This window comes from Trichogramma pretiosum, unplaced genomic scaffold (assembly GCF_000599845.2).
Source record: "Trichogramma pretiosum strain Unisexual culture from Peru unplaced genomic scaffold, Tpre_2.0 scaffold36, whole genome shotgun sequence".
Taxonomy (NCBI): Eukaryota; Metazoa; Arthropoda; class Insecta; order Hymenoptera; family Trichogrammatidae; genus Trichogramma; species Trichogramma pretiosum.
In genome coordinates, this window is record NW_019641685.1 from 1,527,732 (window position 1) to 1,543,138 (window position 15,407).

At 46.6% G+C, this 15,407-nt stretch overlaps 2 protein-coding genes and 1 pseudogene across 3 annotated transcripts; all 3 read right to left on the reverse strand.

The window, feature by feature from the left end:
• Positions 1 to 383: 383 nt before the first annotated feature.
• On the reverse strand, positions 384 to 2,054 carry LOC106659672 (annotated as a pseudogene).
• Positions 2,055 to 3,622: 1,568 nt separating this feature from the next.
• On the reverse strand, positions 3,623 to 6,000 carry LOC106659671 (ankyrin-1-like). The gene has a single exon (XM_023461188.1). The coding sequence runs from the start codon at positions 5,784 to 5,786 to the stop codon at positions 3,633 to 3,635; it is 2,154 nt and encodes a 717-aa protein (XP_023316956.1). The 5' UTR covers positions 5,787 to 6,000; the 3' UTR covers positions 3,623 to 3,632.
• A 3,221-nt stretch (positions 6,001 to 9,221) lies between these two features.
• Positions 9,222 to 15,361, reverse strand: LOC106659908 (serine/threonine-protein phosphatase 6 regulatory ankyrin repeat subunit C-like). 2 transcript variants are annotated; one of them, XM_014382668.1, is made up of 2 exons: positions 15,324 to 15,361; positions 9,222 to 15,264 (listed from the first exon to the last, which is right to left on the reverse strand). In XM_014382668.1, exon 2 carries the CDS (start codon positions 14,784 to 14,786, stop codon positions 9,330 to 9,332), a length of 5,457 nt encoding a protein of 1,818 aa, XP_014238154.1. In that variant the 5' UTR covers positions 14,787 to 15,264; positions 15,324 to 15,361; the 3' UTR covers positions 9,222 to 9,329. The 2 variants fall into 2 exon arrangements, with proteins under 2 accessions (XP_014238154.1, XP_014238153.1); XM_014382667.1 differs by having other exon boundaries at positions 15,334 to 15,359.
• Positions 15,362 to 15,407: the final 46 nt, after the last annotated feature.

Sequence of the window (15,407 nt, forward strand, 5' to 3'; positions counted from 1 at the left end):
AAGAAATAATAATTTATTCTTTTCAGCATAGAAGATGACTCATGTATTATATTTTATTTTATTTTTATTTTTTCAATGAATTAAATTGTATTGAAATATGTTAAGTACTATATGTAATTCTGTAAAGTTTAGTAAAAATTCTTGGATTTTAACTTAATTTCACAGCTGCAATATTATTACCAATATCGTTTTTGATAATGCATTTAAATCTAAATTTCAATTAATATACAACAAGAATAAGAAAAAAAAAGATTCAACTAAGTTGTACAAATACATTTTCAATATTTTTCATAACAGGGTTTACTGTAAATTATATTTAAAAAGTATTCAAATGGTGACCAGCTAATTATTATTTACTAAAGTTTATTTATGCAATAATGTTTGAGCAGAATAACTATTTGCCTCACAAGGACGCCATTGGGTCTTCCTCGCGCACTCGTTTTATTTTAGAAGCTTCTATTTCTTTTTCAGTTAACTCTTTCACGCTGTACATACTATTACATGGTCTTTTTCTTTCATCTAATTGCAACCATTTCTCTGCAGTTTTAAGATTTCTTTCTATCCTTTCTATGGCTTCTGCAACCTCATCTATATGATATGATTTATTTCTTTTAATTTCCCTTTGCTTTGGTTTTTTCTCTGTTACTGTTCTCTCAGCTTCCAAAGATTCACTGAACGATTCATTATCTAACGATTCTTCAGCTGATTTTTGTCTTTTTTTGCTTTTGGGTTGTAATTTTTCTTCATATTTTGATCGTATGACAGATCTTTCTTGTCTTTTTATAATGTTTCCTGCGCTTGAATATTCCTCGTACTCTTCAGTTTGTCCCAGTAACAGCTCTTGGGGTGGTGACTCAAGATGCTCTTTACCACTATATTTTTCAATTATTCTATGCTGCGCTTCATTTCTGAGCTTAACTTTATTTTGATCATATTTTGTTTTAAGAATTTCAATTTCAGTTGGATCAGCCAACGAGTGCGTATTGATTCCCTTTTCAGAAACATCAGAGGCAAATATCTGAGTATTTGTATGTTCTGCTGAATCTCCAGAAAATCGTACAGAATTTTCTCCTTTGTAATCAACTTTTTTGTCAGTTCCAGCATAGGGATCCTCACGCATGGATTGAGATTTTGGATTGTAGTGAGCTGAATTAAGATCAAAGTTTCTGAGATACTTGGCTGTATCTTCTCGTATGCGCAAGTTCTTAACTGTGATTCTTTGCTTGCTATCAACTTTAGTTCTTGGCATACCTACCTCGTCGACATATTTATCTTCATCTTTATTAAAATTAATCTCCACTTGCTCTTTTTTTGAATTTAGCTTTTCAGCTTTCATCTTCTTCTTTTCTTCTTCAACTTGACGGAATTCTTCTATTATAGACTGATGTTCTGAAGGATCGTATCCTGCCCATCTATCATGATTACCATCGTAATCTAAAGCCACCTTAGGCTGAACATATTCATCTGGTGCAATGTTAGCGTTAGAATATTTTGCCCCTTCGCGATACTTTGTCGATACCTTATTGGATTGACCTCTGTTATTACATTGATCAAGATTGCTCTCTTTGTTTTGTGTTTCTGATTGAAATCTCTGATGTTTCAATGTAGGTGTAGATGCTCCAATGTACCACGGTGCTGAACTTATGTAATGTGGTATGTGAGGATTGATATCTCGGCCCTCTTCATCAACAGCTGCTGGAGCTGTACCAGCTTTTCTAGCTTCCTCGAGTTCTTTGGCCTTCCTGCAATCTTCACGACTTTTTTTGCGAGGCTCGTCTTCCTCCACTGCACTGGCGGCACTTGCATTCTTCAGAATCAGCGAGACTGGCATATTCGAAGAATGATTAGCCATTTCTTCCAAGAAATTTATGCTATTATTTATGAATATTCACTGAATAATTGTCACAGCTGACGATGTAACATCTCTTATGAAACCTTGTGGGTGGCTGGTACAGGTTACTAGTCACTTGTGAATAGGGAGTCTGACTCAAATCAGAAGGCAGGCTCTAGAAAGATAATTCAAGTTGGGAGTAAGTATACGTTTAACGGCACGAAGCGTGTAGAATACTAGCAACTTTCAGGCGACAGGCGCGCTTCGCGCGCGTACATTTTTTAGTCAGTTTCGAAAAAGTTGCTATTTTGACCGTAGATGTCACTTTATTACGTTTCGAGTTTCGACTCGAGTCAAAAGTCAGTCGACCAATCAGAGGCCGAATAGATTGGCTTCACTTTCAGGTCCATCATTATTTTAAGGAGGTAACCTCCGATAACCTCCGAACCTCCGACTACTACTCTAGTCAAGTTCTCGTAGTCGCTCGTATGGTAGAAGTAACTAGAACTAACCCAACTAAAAAAGTTCCTAGGCAGGCCCGTCTGCTCGTTGTTCGCAAATCGCATACTACATTGATTAGCTTTTGTATGCAGGTTATGTCGCTCGTTTACCGTCGCTCGAGATTTCCACTGAAAATCACTAGAATGTGCATTCGTACATAGTTTTCAATTAATTACACACTACTCATGTAGTGAAAGTTTACAAAACTTTAACACGAGGTACTGTGATAGTTCATAGAAGGGCTCAAAAAATTTCACGCAAATCCGTTTTGTAAATTATGAGATATGCCAAAACTATCGCCATTTGCATCGGAAACAATGTTAAAATGTTTTACTCATATCTCTTAAACTAAGTAGTGAAATTACACCAAATTTTCACAGTACATTCCTATTATAAAAATGAGCATGTCTGCATAATTTGGTTTGATTCCGTTTTGTAATTGTTCGACGGAGGTACCTCCTTAAGTGAGGATAGAAATAGAATAGAATAGATAGATGTAAAATTTGATCATTGATTTTCTTGAAACTGCACTTTATATCACAAAAATACTATGCATTGAAATATTGTAATTATTGCAATTGAGACTTAATACACTAAATACAACAATGTGGATTCATTTGATAGGAATTAGGTCACAATAAAGACTACTTGATCGATTAATGAGTAAAAGTTTTTTTATTACTTTTCAAACAAGAATACGAAAGAAAACTTTTAGTGTATCGAATATTTTATATCGAATATTTTTTTATAATTCACTTCATTGTATAATCTTTTATTCTTCTTTTGACTCAAGCATTATTGTAAAGAATAAAGCAAATAAATCTTCGTTCATCATTGAACAGTCCTTCGTCGGCAGCTGTACGTTCATACTCTTGTTCCACTTCTTGTTCACACAAGCAAGTGTCCAGCGTAGGAAAAATCTTCTCGACATAATCTCGCACAGGAGTTTTGTATATGGGATCCACTGGTTCCCGGATCCACGCCAGAGCTTGAATAACTCCGTGAATGTCACTAGATGTTCCAATTCGCTGGATCGCTCCTGGAACAGTTCCCACAGCGATATGTTCGCATTCATCCTTATATTTTCTGTCATTGATTTGAAATTCTCTTCGTAACGTTTGTTTAAATCTTCGGGCGTACCAAACAATTCATATTGCGAGAATACTCCCAGTACCGTCAAAGCGTCGACGAAGTCTAGCGCATAACCTCTTCTCTCTAATTGCTCGACCACGGCCAGAGTCCCGCAAGCGATCTCCAATCCGAACTTTCTATCCGAATCTGAAAATTTGTCGGCAAAGCACTAATTCGGAAAAGTAAAGTTAGCCAGATTGGCACCTCGTGTCAAAAGCGTCTCCACCATATCGGGTCTAAGATTAGTAACAGCCCATTGCAGCGGTGTCATCCCGCGTGCATCCACAATATCCAGCTGCACGATCTGCTTTCTCTCGTCGTTTAATCGGAAAAATTGGTCCATTAAGTCTTCCTTATCGTCGCGCTGAAGTAAGCTTCTTTTGCAGATCCAATGCAGAGGTGTCTCTCTGTACATGTTGGCTGCGTTCGGATCTGCGCCTCGATTCAGCAGCAGCTCGATTATTGGTTTTTTGCACTCATGGCGTAATGCATAGTGCAATGGAGTGTTACACGCAACGTCCCGAACGTTGATATCTACTGTCATCTTCTTATCATCCATAATCTTAAACAATATCTGTGTCAATTCGCTATACTTTCCGCAGTGAGCGTGCAAAAGAGTCATTCCTCTTTTGTTGGACGCATTTGGATCTATCCTCTTGAAGTCCGTTGGATGGAAAAATAGCTTCTCTAAATGATCGTCGATGAGTTTGTTCTTGCTTGCTCTCTTGCAGAGCCAGTGCAGAACCGACAATCCATCGTTATTGACGTAATTTGGGTCGGCGCCACGCCTCACCAGCAATTCCACCACGTATCTGTGATCCTTCGACATCGCCAGATACAATGGAGTATTTCCATTTATGTCTTGAACATTGACTTGCACCGGGTCCTCTTTGACGTCGTTGATTTCGAAATATAACTTTACCAATTCGTAATCGCAATGTTCATGACTCACAAGATAATGGAGATCTGTAGTGCCGGTTCTACCGGCTATATTTGGTTTCGCACCGTATCTCAGCAGAACTTTGACCATGTGCTTGTTATTGAGGCGACTTGCTAAGTGCATTGGTGTATTGCCGTTCACATCTTGAACGTTAACTTGTAGTGGCCCATATTGATCGTGACTGAGCTGTCGACAGAGATCGAATAGCTTCCTCGCTAAGATGAACTTTTCGCGTTTCTTATTGCAAATGTGATGCAGAGCCGTAACTCCCATGAAGTTAGCTAAACCTGGATCAGCACCTTTTCGCAAAAGCCATTCAAACAACTCTATGTTGTCCTTTTCTAGAGCACAGTGCAGTGGCAAGTTTCCCTCTTTGTCTCGGGCGTTGATCTGCGATATTTGGCGGTTCATGTCAAACAACAGCTTGGCCATGTCGCATCGGTCGTAGTCACTCTTGCAAACAAGGTGCAGAGGAGTCGCAAGCTCCGAGTCGACCACTGTAGAATCAGCTCCCAACGTTAGAAGCTTTCTGGCCTCGGCCATGTTGTTACATCGCAGGGCCAAGTGTAAAGGTGTTTCGCCTCTATTGTCTCGAGCGTCGATCTCTACCAACGGTTCTTTTCCTTGGGTCTTCGTCAAGAACATCTCCAGCAAATCGTTGTGACGGTAGTTCTCGCAAATGTAGTGTAGAGGCGTGGATCCGTCGTTATTGGCCGCGCTGGGATTCGCGCCTCTGTCCAGCAGCAATTTGGTCACTTTCTTGACGCTCGAAAGCCCGAATCTCAACGCCAAGTGCAATGGCGTGTTACCGTCTCTGTCACGTGCATTGACTTCCACCGTCTGATTTGTCTCGTCGCAGAAACTAAAGAAGAGCGCGATGAAGTCTTCTCCGTATCCGATTTTACAAATCAAATGCAAAGACGTCTGTCCCTCCACGTTGGCCACATTTACGTCAGCGCCTAGTCTCAACAGTAACTCCGCGGCTTCCGTATGACCGTAGCACAAAAGCAAGTGCAGTGCTGTGTTGCCCAGCATATTCTGGGTGTTGATCTGCAGCGGCCGATACTTGTCGTGGGTGAGTTCTAAAAACATTTGTAACCATTCGCCGACGTTCGTTCGTTCGCAGACGAGATGTAAGGGTGTTGAACCCTCTGCATTAGCCAAATTTGGATTAGCACCGCTCAACAGCTGCAGTTTAGCTACCTCCATGCTGCCGTGCATGGCTATCATGTGCAATGTTGAATTGCCGGCGCCCCAAATGCTGGAGTGATTAACGTCCTCTACGGCAAAATTTCGTCGTATGCTCGTCAAACTGTTCATTTGCACTTCGTTGCCGCTAACGATTCCGGCGTTCTCGTAGAAATTGATTAGGAATTCCATCATTTTCTCTGTAGTCGGTAAATTAATCCGTACGAAAGTGCTAATTTTTCACTTTACTCGTACTACTCGCACCCGTTTCCCGCACGATGGATAGCTCGTTGCGCGTTCGTATAGAGCGACGTTTACTTCGACAGGAAGATTATAGTCACGAGAACACTTATTTTACAACTTTCACTTTCACTCACTTGTTGGGGTTATGACTGTGTCTGGGTTAGGGTTCTTTTCCTCAATTTGACATACGGTAATATACTAACACTTCACTCTACGATGTCTGAACGACAAATGGGACTCTGTCTCAGTTTACAAGTGATGAGCTGAAAAATTTGTGCGCAGCTTAAAGTGGCGGCGCTACCGAACATTTCTCAGTCTCTCTATCTCTTTTCAATGCCTATACAATATGCAGCGAGAAAGGGTAGAGGGGGTTTGAGGAAGAAGAGGAGGGGGGCGGGGAGAGGGGAATGACGATTTCATGAGTCACCACGAAGATGATATTGACTGACCACTTTCCCAAATAAATGACCGGGAGAATCAATGGATGACCAATATACTTTGCTACAAGTTATTATCGAAATTGAACGTTGCCTTTTGTTTTAATAATCCAATCTAATTATAAATCATTGTTACTGATTCAGTACTAGTCAAATGGTTATGTTTAAATTGATTTCACGCAAAAATCAGTACAAGTAGATTATTGGCAAACCTAACATCATTAACATCCAGTTAATGACACTCAAAAAATTTTCTACATTTATGTATGGGTAGATAATACAATTTGTATGGGTCCAAAGTTTATGAAAGCTGTACTACGTGTAACATAGCTTAAGGGCCCTCTACACACACTCAGTCGATAACAAGAACGTAATTATTTTGTACCCATTTTTTTTATTCTCTGGTCAACTATTGAACTTGAAACTTCGTGGGAGTGATTATGAAACTTATAAAAATGTGCCTCTGGAGCCAGTTTTCAATTAAATGACCGGTACTTTCATAGAATCTTGATTTTGTATTATCCCCCCTTTATAACCTAAAAAGTAACGTATTCTCAAACAATTAGTTAAAATGATTTCATTCGACATTTTATTGAAAACTGGCGCCAGAGGCACATTTTTATAAGTTTCATTATCACTCCCACGAAGTTTCAAGTTCAACGGTTGTCTAGAGAATAAAAAAAATGGGTACAAAATAATATCGGTATGTCGGTATTTGTCCCGCTGTATAGAGGAGCCTTAAGGGCTCTGTATACACACTCAGTCGGTAAAGCTAGGCTACCATCCTATTTATGCTAAATTTGAAAAATTGGAAATGTTATTCGCAAATAATCGAGTTGACGCACATTTCTAATACACTCATTAACATTGTGGTCGAGTTTTATCCAATTCCATGCATTATTCAAGGAAAAAAAGAAAACTACGAATAATCATGATCAATGGTATTTAATAGGTTATGATTATTCGTAGTTTTCTTTTTTTCCTTGAATAATGCATGGAATTGGATAAAACTCGACCACAATGTTAATGAGTGTATTAGAAATGTGCGTCAACTCGATTATTTGCGAATAACATTTCCAATTTTTCAAAAGCATAAATAGGATGGTAACCTAGCGTTACCAATTGAGACGTGTGTATAGAGAGCCCTTAATGTTGGGAAAAATATTATAAATATATACAATTTTTTTAAACATTATTCGTTTATCATTGATCATATTTTCAATTTAAAAAATCCGCTCATTCTACAACGTATTTGCATTGCCAAACAAAAGGCTTTGTAGGCACTACACGTATTTTTTCAGTGTTGGTATGCGTGCACGTGGTGACGTGAGTCAGTCATTCTGCTAAGACGTATAATTTCAAATATAAATTTCCAACTTAAATTATCTATCTTTCCTAAGCCTGCCTTCTGATTTGATTTAGACTTTTTATTTTTAAGTGACTAACAACCTGTCCCACAAGAAAGATTATTAGAATTTGGGGCTCGTATTGGCATGATAGCCAGTGGGGCTATAAATATTTTTATTCACTTGTAAAATATTCTTAATATTTGTGGTGTTATAGAAATAGAGGTGCAGAAAGATGTTCAATAATTATAGTGAACAAAAAGTAAAATCAGCTGACAAACGGTTAGACAATGAATCGTCCAGTGAATTTTCTAGTTAATCATGCAGTGAGTCTTTACAAGATGAAAGAACAGTGACAGAGAAAAAATATCAGAAAATTAAAATAAAAATTAAAAACAAAAGCATTTAATAAATAAAATAATTAAGATAAGTTTACAGAAGCTATAGAAAAGAAAAAACACCTTATAATTCAATCATAATCAAATAATTATTCTGTTCAAACATCATTGCATAAACCATAAACGAAGTGTTTTAAATAATAGTTTGTTAGGCACTGTTCAAGTATGTATGTAAATACAATTTACAACGAATACTATAAGTAAAATATTGAAAATATGTTTGTACATCATCTTTATTCTTGTTATACATAAATTGGAATTTAGATTTAACGTCATTGGCAGTAATATTGTAGCTGTGAAATTATGTTAAATCCAAGAGTTTCTACCGGACTTTACAGAATTTTACAGCTTTTAATTCACTTTAAAAATAATTGAATATTTCAGTGAAGTTTCATTCATTTGTGAAGTGAAAATAAAATATATTTAAAACAACATTATAACATTAAACTACAAGAAAGTTGTTTTGGGCTGAATAACTACAAATTAATAATTATTCTTCCACACAATGGAATAACAAGGGTTTTAAATTTGTCAAGCTAGCCTGTGTGAATGTAAATGCGCAGTGAAGTTGTTTTTGAAATTAAAAGAACGCAAGTTTTGCTGGAAGTGCTAGCAATCAACCAAATGCGAAAGGTGTTCTTCCACACAATGGAATAACAAGGGTTTTGAATTTGTCAGGCTAGCCTGTGTGAATGTTTGTAAACAGTTGATCATTGAGACCAGCTACCGATGCTTCTTGGAGGTTGGCTGCTACAGCATGACAGTGGTTTTGGTGATTTTCTTACATGGTAAACTTTATGTGAAAATTTTTTTGTAATTCTCAAATAGTAGTCTAATATATTACTTAACTTGTGAGTTTTATCAACGCATCTTTGTCATACATGCTCTGCACATCTTTATTACATTCAGGTCTACATACAAACGAGAAACAATGAATTCATTTGAGATTCGATTTCGTTATATCCAAAAATCTCTATGTTTTATGTACAGGTGTTGTTTGCAACCTTTTAAGAAGACTTGAACGCAGCTGTTACTCATCAAGATCATCATGAGATCATTATCACTTAAATTTATTGGTCTAAAAATGAACGAAATTAAACTTTAATCTCGTAATGTCGTATCGAAGACACCATCATCTTCAGCAATGCCCCTCGATGTACAATTCGAGCTCTTCTGATCGTGTGTTTATAAATAGAAAAATCGATGCTCATTTTTTAAACTCATTTATTCGAACGAAAATAAATATCAATAATTAAATACGAATAAATCTTCAGAGGCCGAATCGACGCACCGAATCTACGATAGATATATCCATCACGCAGCATCGTTTCGAGCCGCATTTAGAGCCGCGGCCAAACAGATGTTACACAGTCTCTCGTTCTCTAACGTGTCGTCGACGATCATGTGGCAGCATTCGACCGGCAGCTTGTAACGCGTCAGCTCCAGGAACGCTTCGATCGCGCCTTCCCAGCAGAACTCCCTGGCCATGAGCTCGCACAGATGCAGGGCGCAATCGGCCCTGAGGTCCTCACGGGCTAGGGCCCATTTATTCGCCCGGACGAACTCGTAGTAGTCCTCGGTCGTGAGCCCCAGCCTCGTCTTGGCCTCGCGCGGTGTCCGGCATACGACGACCTGGAGCAGCGACATCTTCGGCTTCATCTCGATCCTCTTCAGGTAGTACAAGTCCTCGCGTGCGCGTACGAGGCCATCCGGGCTCGGTCTCTGGCACAGTTGGTGGGTCGCGAAGAACTTGACGACGACGAGATCGTCGACGAGATCGTTGTCGAGGCCCAGCTGGTGGCCTCGTTTCTTCAGACGCTCGACCACGACCAGGGCGTGAGCCATCATCGCCAATTTCATCTCGGGCCTGTATCTTGCACCCCGCTCGAATCTCCTGCCGAAGTAGTCCTCGGTGGGGAAGACGAACGTCGACAGATCGGCGCCCCGTTTCAGGAGGAGATCGACGGCGCCGGGCAGCAAGTTGGCCACGGCCCACTGCAGGGGCGTACGACCTCGACCGTCCCGGGCGTCGATCAGCACCGGTCTGTCCTTCGCGGCGCAACTCTGCAAGAAGACGTCTATCGTGCCGTCGTCCGCGTACGACCGGCAGATGACGTGCAGCGGGGTCTCTCCCGCCTCGTTGGCCAGATTCGGATTCGCGCCTCTGTTCACCAGTATCTGCGCCAGCCTGTCGTTGCCCGACCGCAGAGCCAAGTGCAGCGGCGTGTTGCCCTTGGCGTCTCGGGCGTCGATAATTCCCACCGTCCGCTCGAGCGACTCGCACATCCCGAGGAACGATGCCACGCGATCGCCGTCGGGGTCTCTCGCGCAGCCGATGTGCAGAGCCGTCTGGCCCTCGTTGTCGGCCAGACTCGGCTCCGCCCCGCGTCTCAGTAGCGTCTCGGTCAGGCTCTTGTCACCGTTGAGCACGGCCAAGTGCAACGCCGTCATGCCCCCGCTGTCGGGCGCGTCTATCCGCACCTGTCGACGCGTCTCCGCGCACAACTGGAAGAATCCGTTGGCAAAGTCCGCCACGTCCCCGTCTCGCTGGCAGATCGCGTGCAGAGCCGTCCGGCCCTCGTCGTTGGCCAGATTCGGATCGGCCCCGTAGATGAGCAGCTCCTGGGCCACGTTGTCCTCCATCATGTGCCGGCCCAGTCTCAGGGCCAGGTGCAGCGGAGTGTTACCCCTGCTGTCGCGCGAGTCGATGCGCGCTTGTACACGTCTCTCGTGGCTCAGCTGGAAAAACATACTGCCCAGCTCGGAGCTGAGCTCTCTCTCGGCGATGACGTGCAGAGGCGTCGATCCTTCCTTGTTGGCCGGGTTCGGATCGGCCCCGTAGACGAGCAGCAGCTCGGCCACCCGCTCGTTGCCCTGCCTCAGAGCCCGGTGCAGTCTCGTGTCGCCCGTCCTCTCGTCACGCGCGTCGACTTCCAACGATTTATATTTATGCGTCGAATCGCACTCGTCGTCGTATCTCTTGCAGAAGACGTTCACCGGCGTCAGTCCCGTCGCGTCGTCGATCCGACTCGGATCCGCGCCCCGCTTCAGCAGCCACTTGATCAAGTCCGCGTGGCCGTAGTCCGGCACGAGGTGCAACGGCGCCCGGCCCAACTTGTCCCGGGCGTTCACCGCCGGCCAGGGCCAGCAGCCGCCGCCCCGCCGAGCCTCGTTCGCGCTCGCGATCGCCAGAAAGTCGTCCAGCAGCGCGTCGTCGTGGTATCTCTGGCAGAGGTCGTGCAGCGCCGTCCAACCCTCGGCGTTGGCCACGTTGGGATCGGCGCCTCGACTGATCAGTATCCTCGCGGCCTGCCTGTGGTCCAGGGCAAGCGCGTAGTGCAACGCCGTGTTCTGCCTCGTCCTGTCGCGGGCGTCGATGGGCAAAGGTCGTTGCCACGGCTTGCCGATCACCAGCAGATACTCCAGCAGCAAGTCCTCGCAGTGGTACTTGCGGCAGATCAAGTGCAGCACGGTCGAGCCCTCCTCGTTGGCGAGATTCAGCGCGGCTCCTCTGTCCAGCAGCAGCAGGACCATCGTCTTGCACTCCCGCCTCAGAGCCAGGTGGAGCGCCGTGTCGCCCCTCTTCTTGTCCCGGGCGTCCATGTCCAGCCGCTTTCCGCCTCGCCTCGCGCTGCTGCTGCACTCGAACAGTGTCTCGGCCAGGTCTGGGTCGTCGCAGCGACTGAGCATGTGCAGAGGTCTCGAGCCGTCGGCCTTGGCCGCGTTCGGGTCGGCGCCCTGCATCAGCAGTAATCTCAGCAGCGGTCGACGTTTCCTCTCCACTGCGAGATGCAGCGCCGTCTTGCCCCGCGAGTCCAGGGCGTCGATCGGCACCTCTCGACCCAACTCGCGACCGATCTCGAGCAGCGTCTTGGCCAACTCGTCGTCGCAATGTTCTCTCGTACTGGCGATGTGCAGAGCCGTCCGACCCTCCGCGTCGACTATACTCGGATCGGCGCCCTGGCGAAGAAGCAGCTCGACCATCGTCGTTTTCTCGTGGAATACAGCCAGATGCAGCGGTGTATTGCCGTCCTTGTCGCGGACATCGACCGGGACCGCCCGATCGATATATAAGAGTAGCTTCCTCAAACCTTCGCCGTGGATCCTCTTACAAATCGAGTGCAGCGGATACGATCCCTCCGAGTCGGGCCTCGACGAATCGGCCCCTCTCTTCAACAGCAGCTCCGCCACCTCCTCGTTCTCGTGGCGCAGAGCCAGATGCAGCGGTGCATCGCCTCGCTCGTCTCCAACATCCAGCAGCACGTCTCGACCGACTTGCCTGCAGACCCTGAAGAACATCCGGGCCAAGCCACCCGCGTGGCACTGCTCCTGCCTGCAGATGACGTGCAGCGGAGCGTCCCCGGCCCGGTTGACCAGATTCGGATCGGCCCCGTTACGGAGCAGCCACTCGGCCGCGACGTCGTTGGCGTCGAGCACGGCCAGGTGCAGCGGTGCGTTGCCCGACTCGTCCCTCGGATCGGCGCGCACCAGTCGAACGATCGACCGGTCCAATGCGCCGAGAAGGTCGAGGTACCTGCGCTCCCGGCAGATCGCGTGCAGAGCCGTCGTCGGGCCCAAGCTCGGATCGGCCCCTTTGCGAAGAAGCAGCTCGGCTATACTCGCGTTGCCTCTTTCCAGCGCCAAGTTCAGCGCCACCTTGCCTTCCCCGTCTCTTGTGTTCACCTCCAGAGTCCGGTTATACGTTCGCTGGCAGACCTCGAACATGAGTTCCACCACGTCGCTTCGGTCGTAGTCGCTACCGCAGATCGAGTGCAGAGGAGTCGAGCCCCGCGAGTCCACCACCGTGGGATCGGCTCCTCTCGACAACAGCAACTTAGCCTCCGTCGTGTTCCCGCAGCGCAGCGCCAAGTTCAGCGGCGTGTCGCCCCACTCGTCTCTAGCGTCGATGTCCAGCAACCGATTCTTCTCGTCGACCATCACGAGGAATATCTCGAGCAAGTCGTTGTGACGATAGGTCCGACAGATAAAGTGCAGAGGCGTCGATCCGTCGTTATTAGCCGCGCTGGGATCCGCGCCTCTATCGAGCAGCAATTGGATCAGCTTCTTCGCGTCCCAGACGTCCCCGTTGTACTTCAGGGCCAGGTGCAGCGGCGTGTTACCCTCTCTATCGCGTGGGTCAATGCACATTGGCTGATTCGTCTTCGTCGCCAGCTCGTCGCAGATCCTGAGGAACACCTTGAGCAGATCGTCGACGTCGTAGCCGTTGGCGCAGATCAGGTGCAGCGGCGTCAGACCCTCGCCGTTGGCCAGATACGGCGAGCTGCCGCGTCTCAGCAGCAGCACCGCAGCCTTGCGCTTGCCGTAGCACAGCGCCAAATGAAAGGGGGTGTTGCCCCGCTCGTCGCGGGGATTCTCCTCCACCACCCAGTGCTTCCACTTGCTCAGCTCGAAGAACAGATTGACGAAGTTGGCGCTCCCGCGGCCGATCAAGTGCAGAGGCGTCTCGCCCGCCTCGTTGGCCAGATTGGGATTGGCGCCTCTGTCCAGCAGTAACGGCACCAGGCGCTCGTTGCCGTGCTCCAGGGCGAGATGGAGCGGACCGTTGCCCCGATGGTCTTGGGCGTCGACGCGCAGCGGTTTGCCGAGCTCGGCGCAGATCCGGAAGAGCATATCCGCGAGGCCGTCATCGTCGTCGCGGTTGGGCTGACGCTTGCAGATGACGTGCAGCGCCGTCTGGCCCTCGGCGTTGGCCAGTTCCGGATCGGCACCGCGCTTCAGCAGCATTCTGCTCAGATAGCGGTGACCGTGGGTCAGGGTCAGGTGCAGCGGCGCATTGCCCAGCTTGTCCTTGGCATTCACCGGGATCGGCCGATCGTTGTCCTCCACGACGTTCTGGTACAGCCGAGTCAGCTCGTCGTCGTGCAGCTTCTGGCTGAACAGGTGCAGAGCCGTCTGGCCCGCGTTATTGGCCAGAGTCAAATCGGCATTACGCTCCAACAGCATCTCGATCACCTGCTTGTGGTCTCGAGCCAGGGCGAGATGAAGGGGCGTGTCGCCCGTCTTGCGCCAGACGCAGTCGACGTCCTGGGGCCGGCACTTGAGGTAATTCTGGACTTGGGTCTCCAGGCCGAGCTCGCAGGCCACGTGAAGATGCGTGAGACCGTCGGACTCGTCGACGTAGTTCACTTTGTCCTCGCTGTATATTTTGAAGAGCTGGCCGACCACTGCGCGGTAGGCCAGACGATCGCCGAAGCCGATCAAACGATGTATAGGGGTGGCGCGTTGCCGCGAGAACGACCGGAACCTGTAGCGCGCGCTAGCCGCGTACTCGACGAATCGCACGCCGGCGATGTAGTTGCGGCTGCCCTCGTCGTCGGCGATCAACGATTTCACCGCGTCGAAGAGAAGACGCTCGACCTCGTCCTCGCGCTTGAAGACGCCGCGGAGACTCGGCATTATCTTGAACCAATTGTCGACGGTACGGCCGAGCCGACGTACAAGTCGGAGTCGCTCCTTCTCGGAGTCCCAATTTTTTACCTGCTCTCGCAAGCTCTTCAACTTGCCTTTTCTGCGTTCGAGGTATTTGGGTTTCACGTCGGCGATGATTTTATCGTCGATGTCTTTATCGTCGATGTCTTTATCGTCGGATTCGTCGTCCTCGTCATAGGCGCTGGAGTAGTCGTCGTCGTCGTCGTCGTCGTTTTCGTCGGCCGTGAAATGGTCCAAGCAGCTGCTCTCGTCTACGTTGCTCTCGTAGTCGCGATCGAACTCGTCGTCGCTATAGCCGTCGCTGGAGACGTCGCTGCTCATTTTGCACTTGTCCTCGAACACACACAGACACAGATATACTAACACACGATACACAATCGTTATAAATTTTTCACTGTTTTTTTTTTTTTCACGAAAATCACTCGTTGCAGTCGAGCATGTGCTGCTCTTTTGATAAGCTGCTACAGCGTCTAAACGTGTACGGACATTACATATACGTTATGTAGAGTTTGGAACACGTGTAACCCCGTGTACAAGAGACGCAGCGCCAAATGGTTAGAAGGTTTCGTTAAAAATTCGGCTACATTGAAAATCCGAAGAGAGTCGTAGTATACGCGCTGCGTGGTGACGGTCCCTCGCGCGTATAATAATAGGCATCGATACAATGACAGCTGTATGGACGCGGTTATAGGCGTAGGCGTGCGAACGCGCCTATCTATACGTTTTTGTAAACTACTATGGTATACGTACAACGAGTACGTAAATGTGTTGCGGTCTTATCGATCGCTTTGTGTTGCCTCTGTAAAGTGAGTGATTTTTAATTTAATGTGTAATTTAATTTGAATCTTGACTATTTACCAAATAATACCTGTAAGATGAGAAACGACCGTACTGACTATACTGACTATACTGACTAATTCGATCGCAAACCTCGATCTATAA

What these genes read in the sequence shown, in the direction of transcription:
- LOC106659908 (XM_014382668.1), bottom strand. Translation starts at nt 14,786, where the DNA reads ATGAGCAGCGACGTCTCCAGCGACGGCTATAGCGACGACGAGTTCGAT.
- LOC106659671 (XM_023461188.1), bottom strand. Translation starts at nt 5,786, where the DNA reads ATGATGGAATTCCTAATCAATTTCTACGAGAACGCCGGAATCGTTAGC.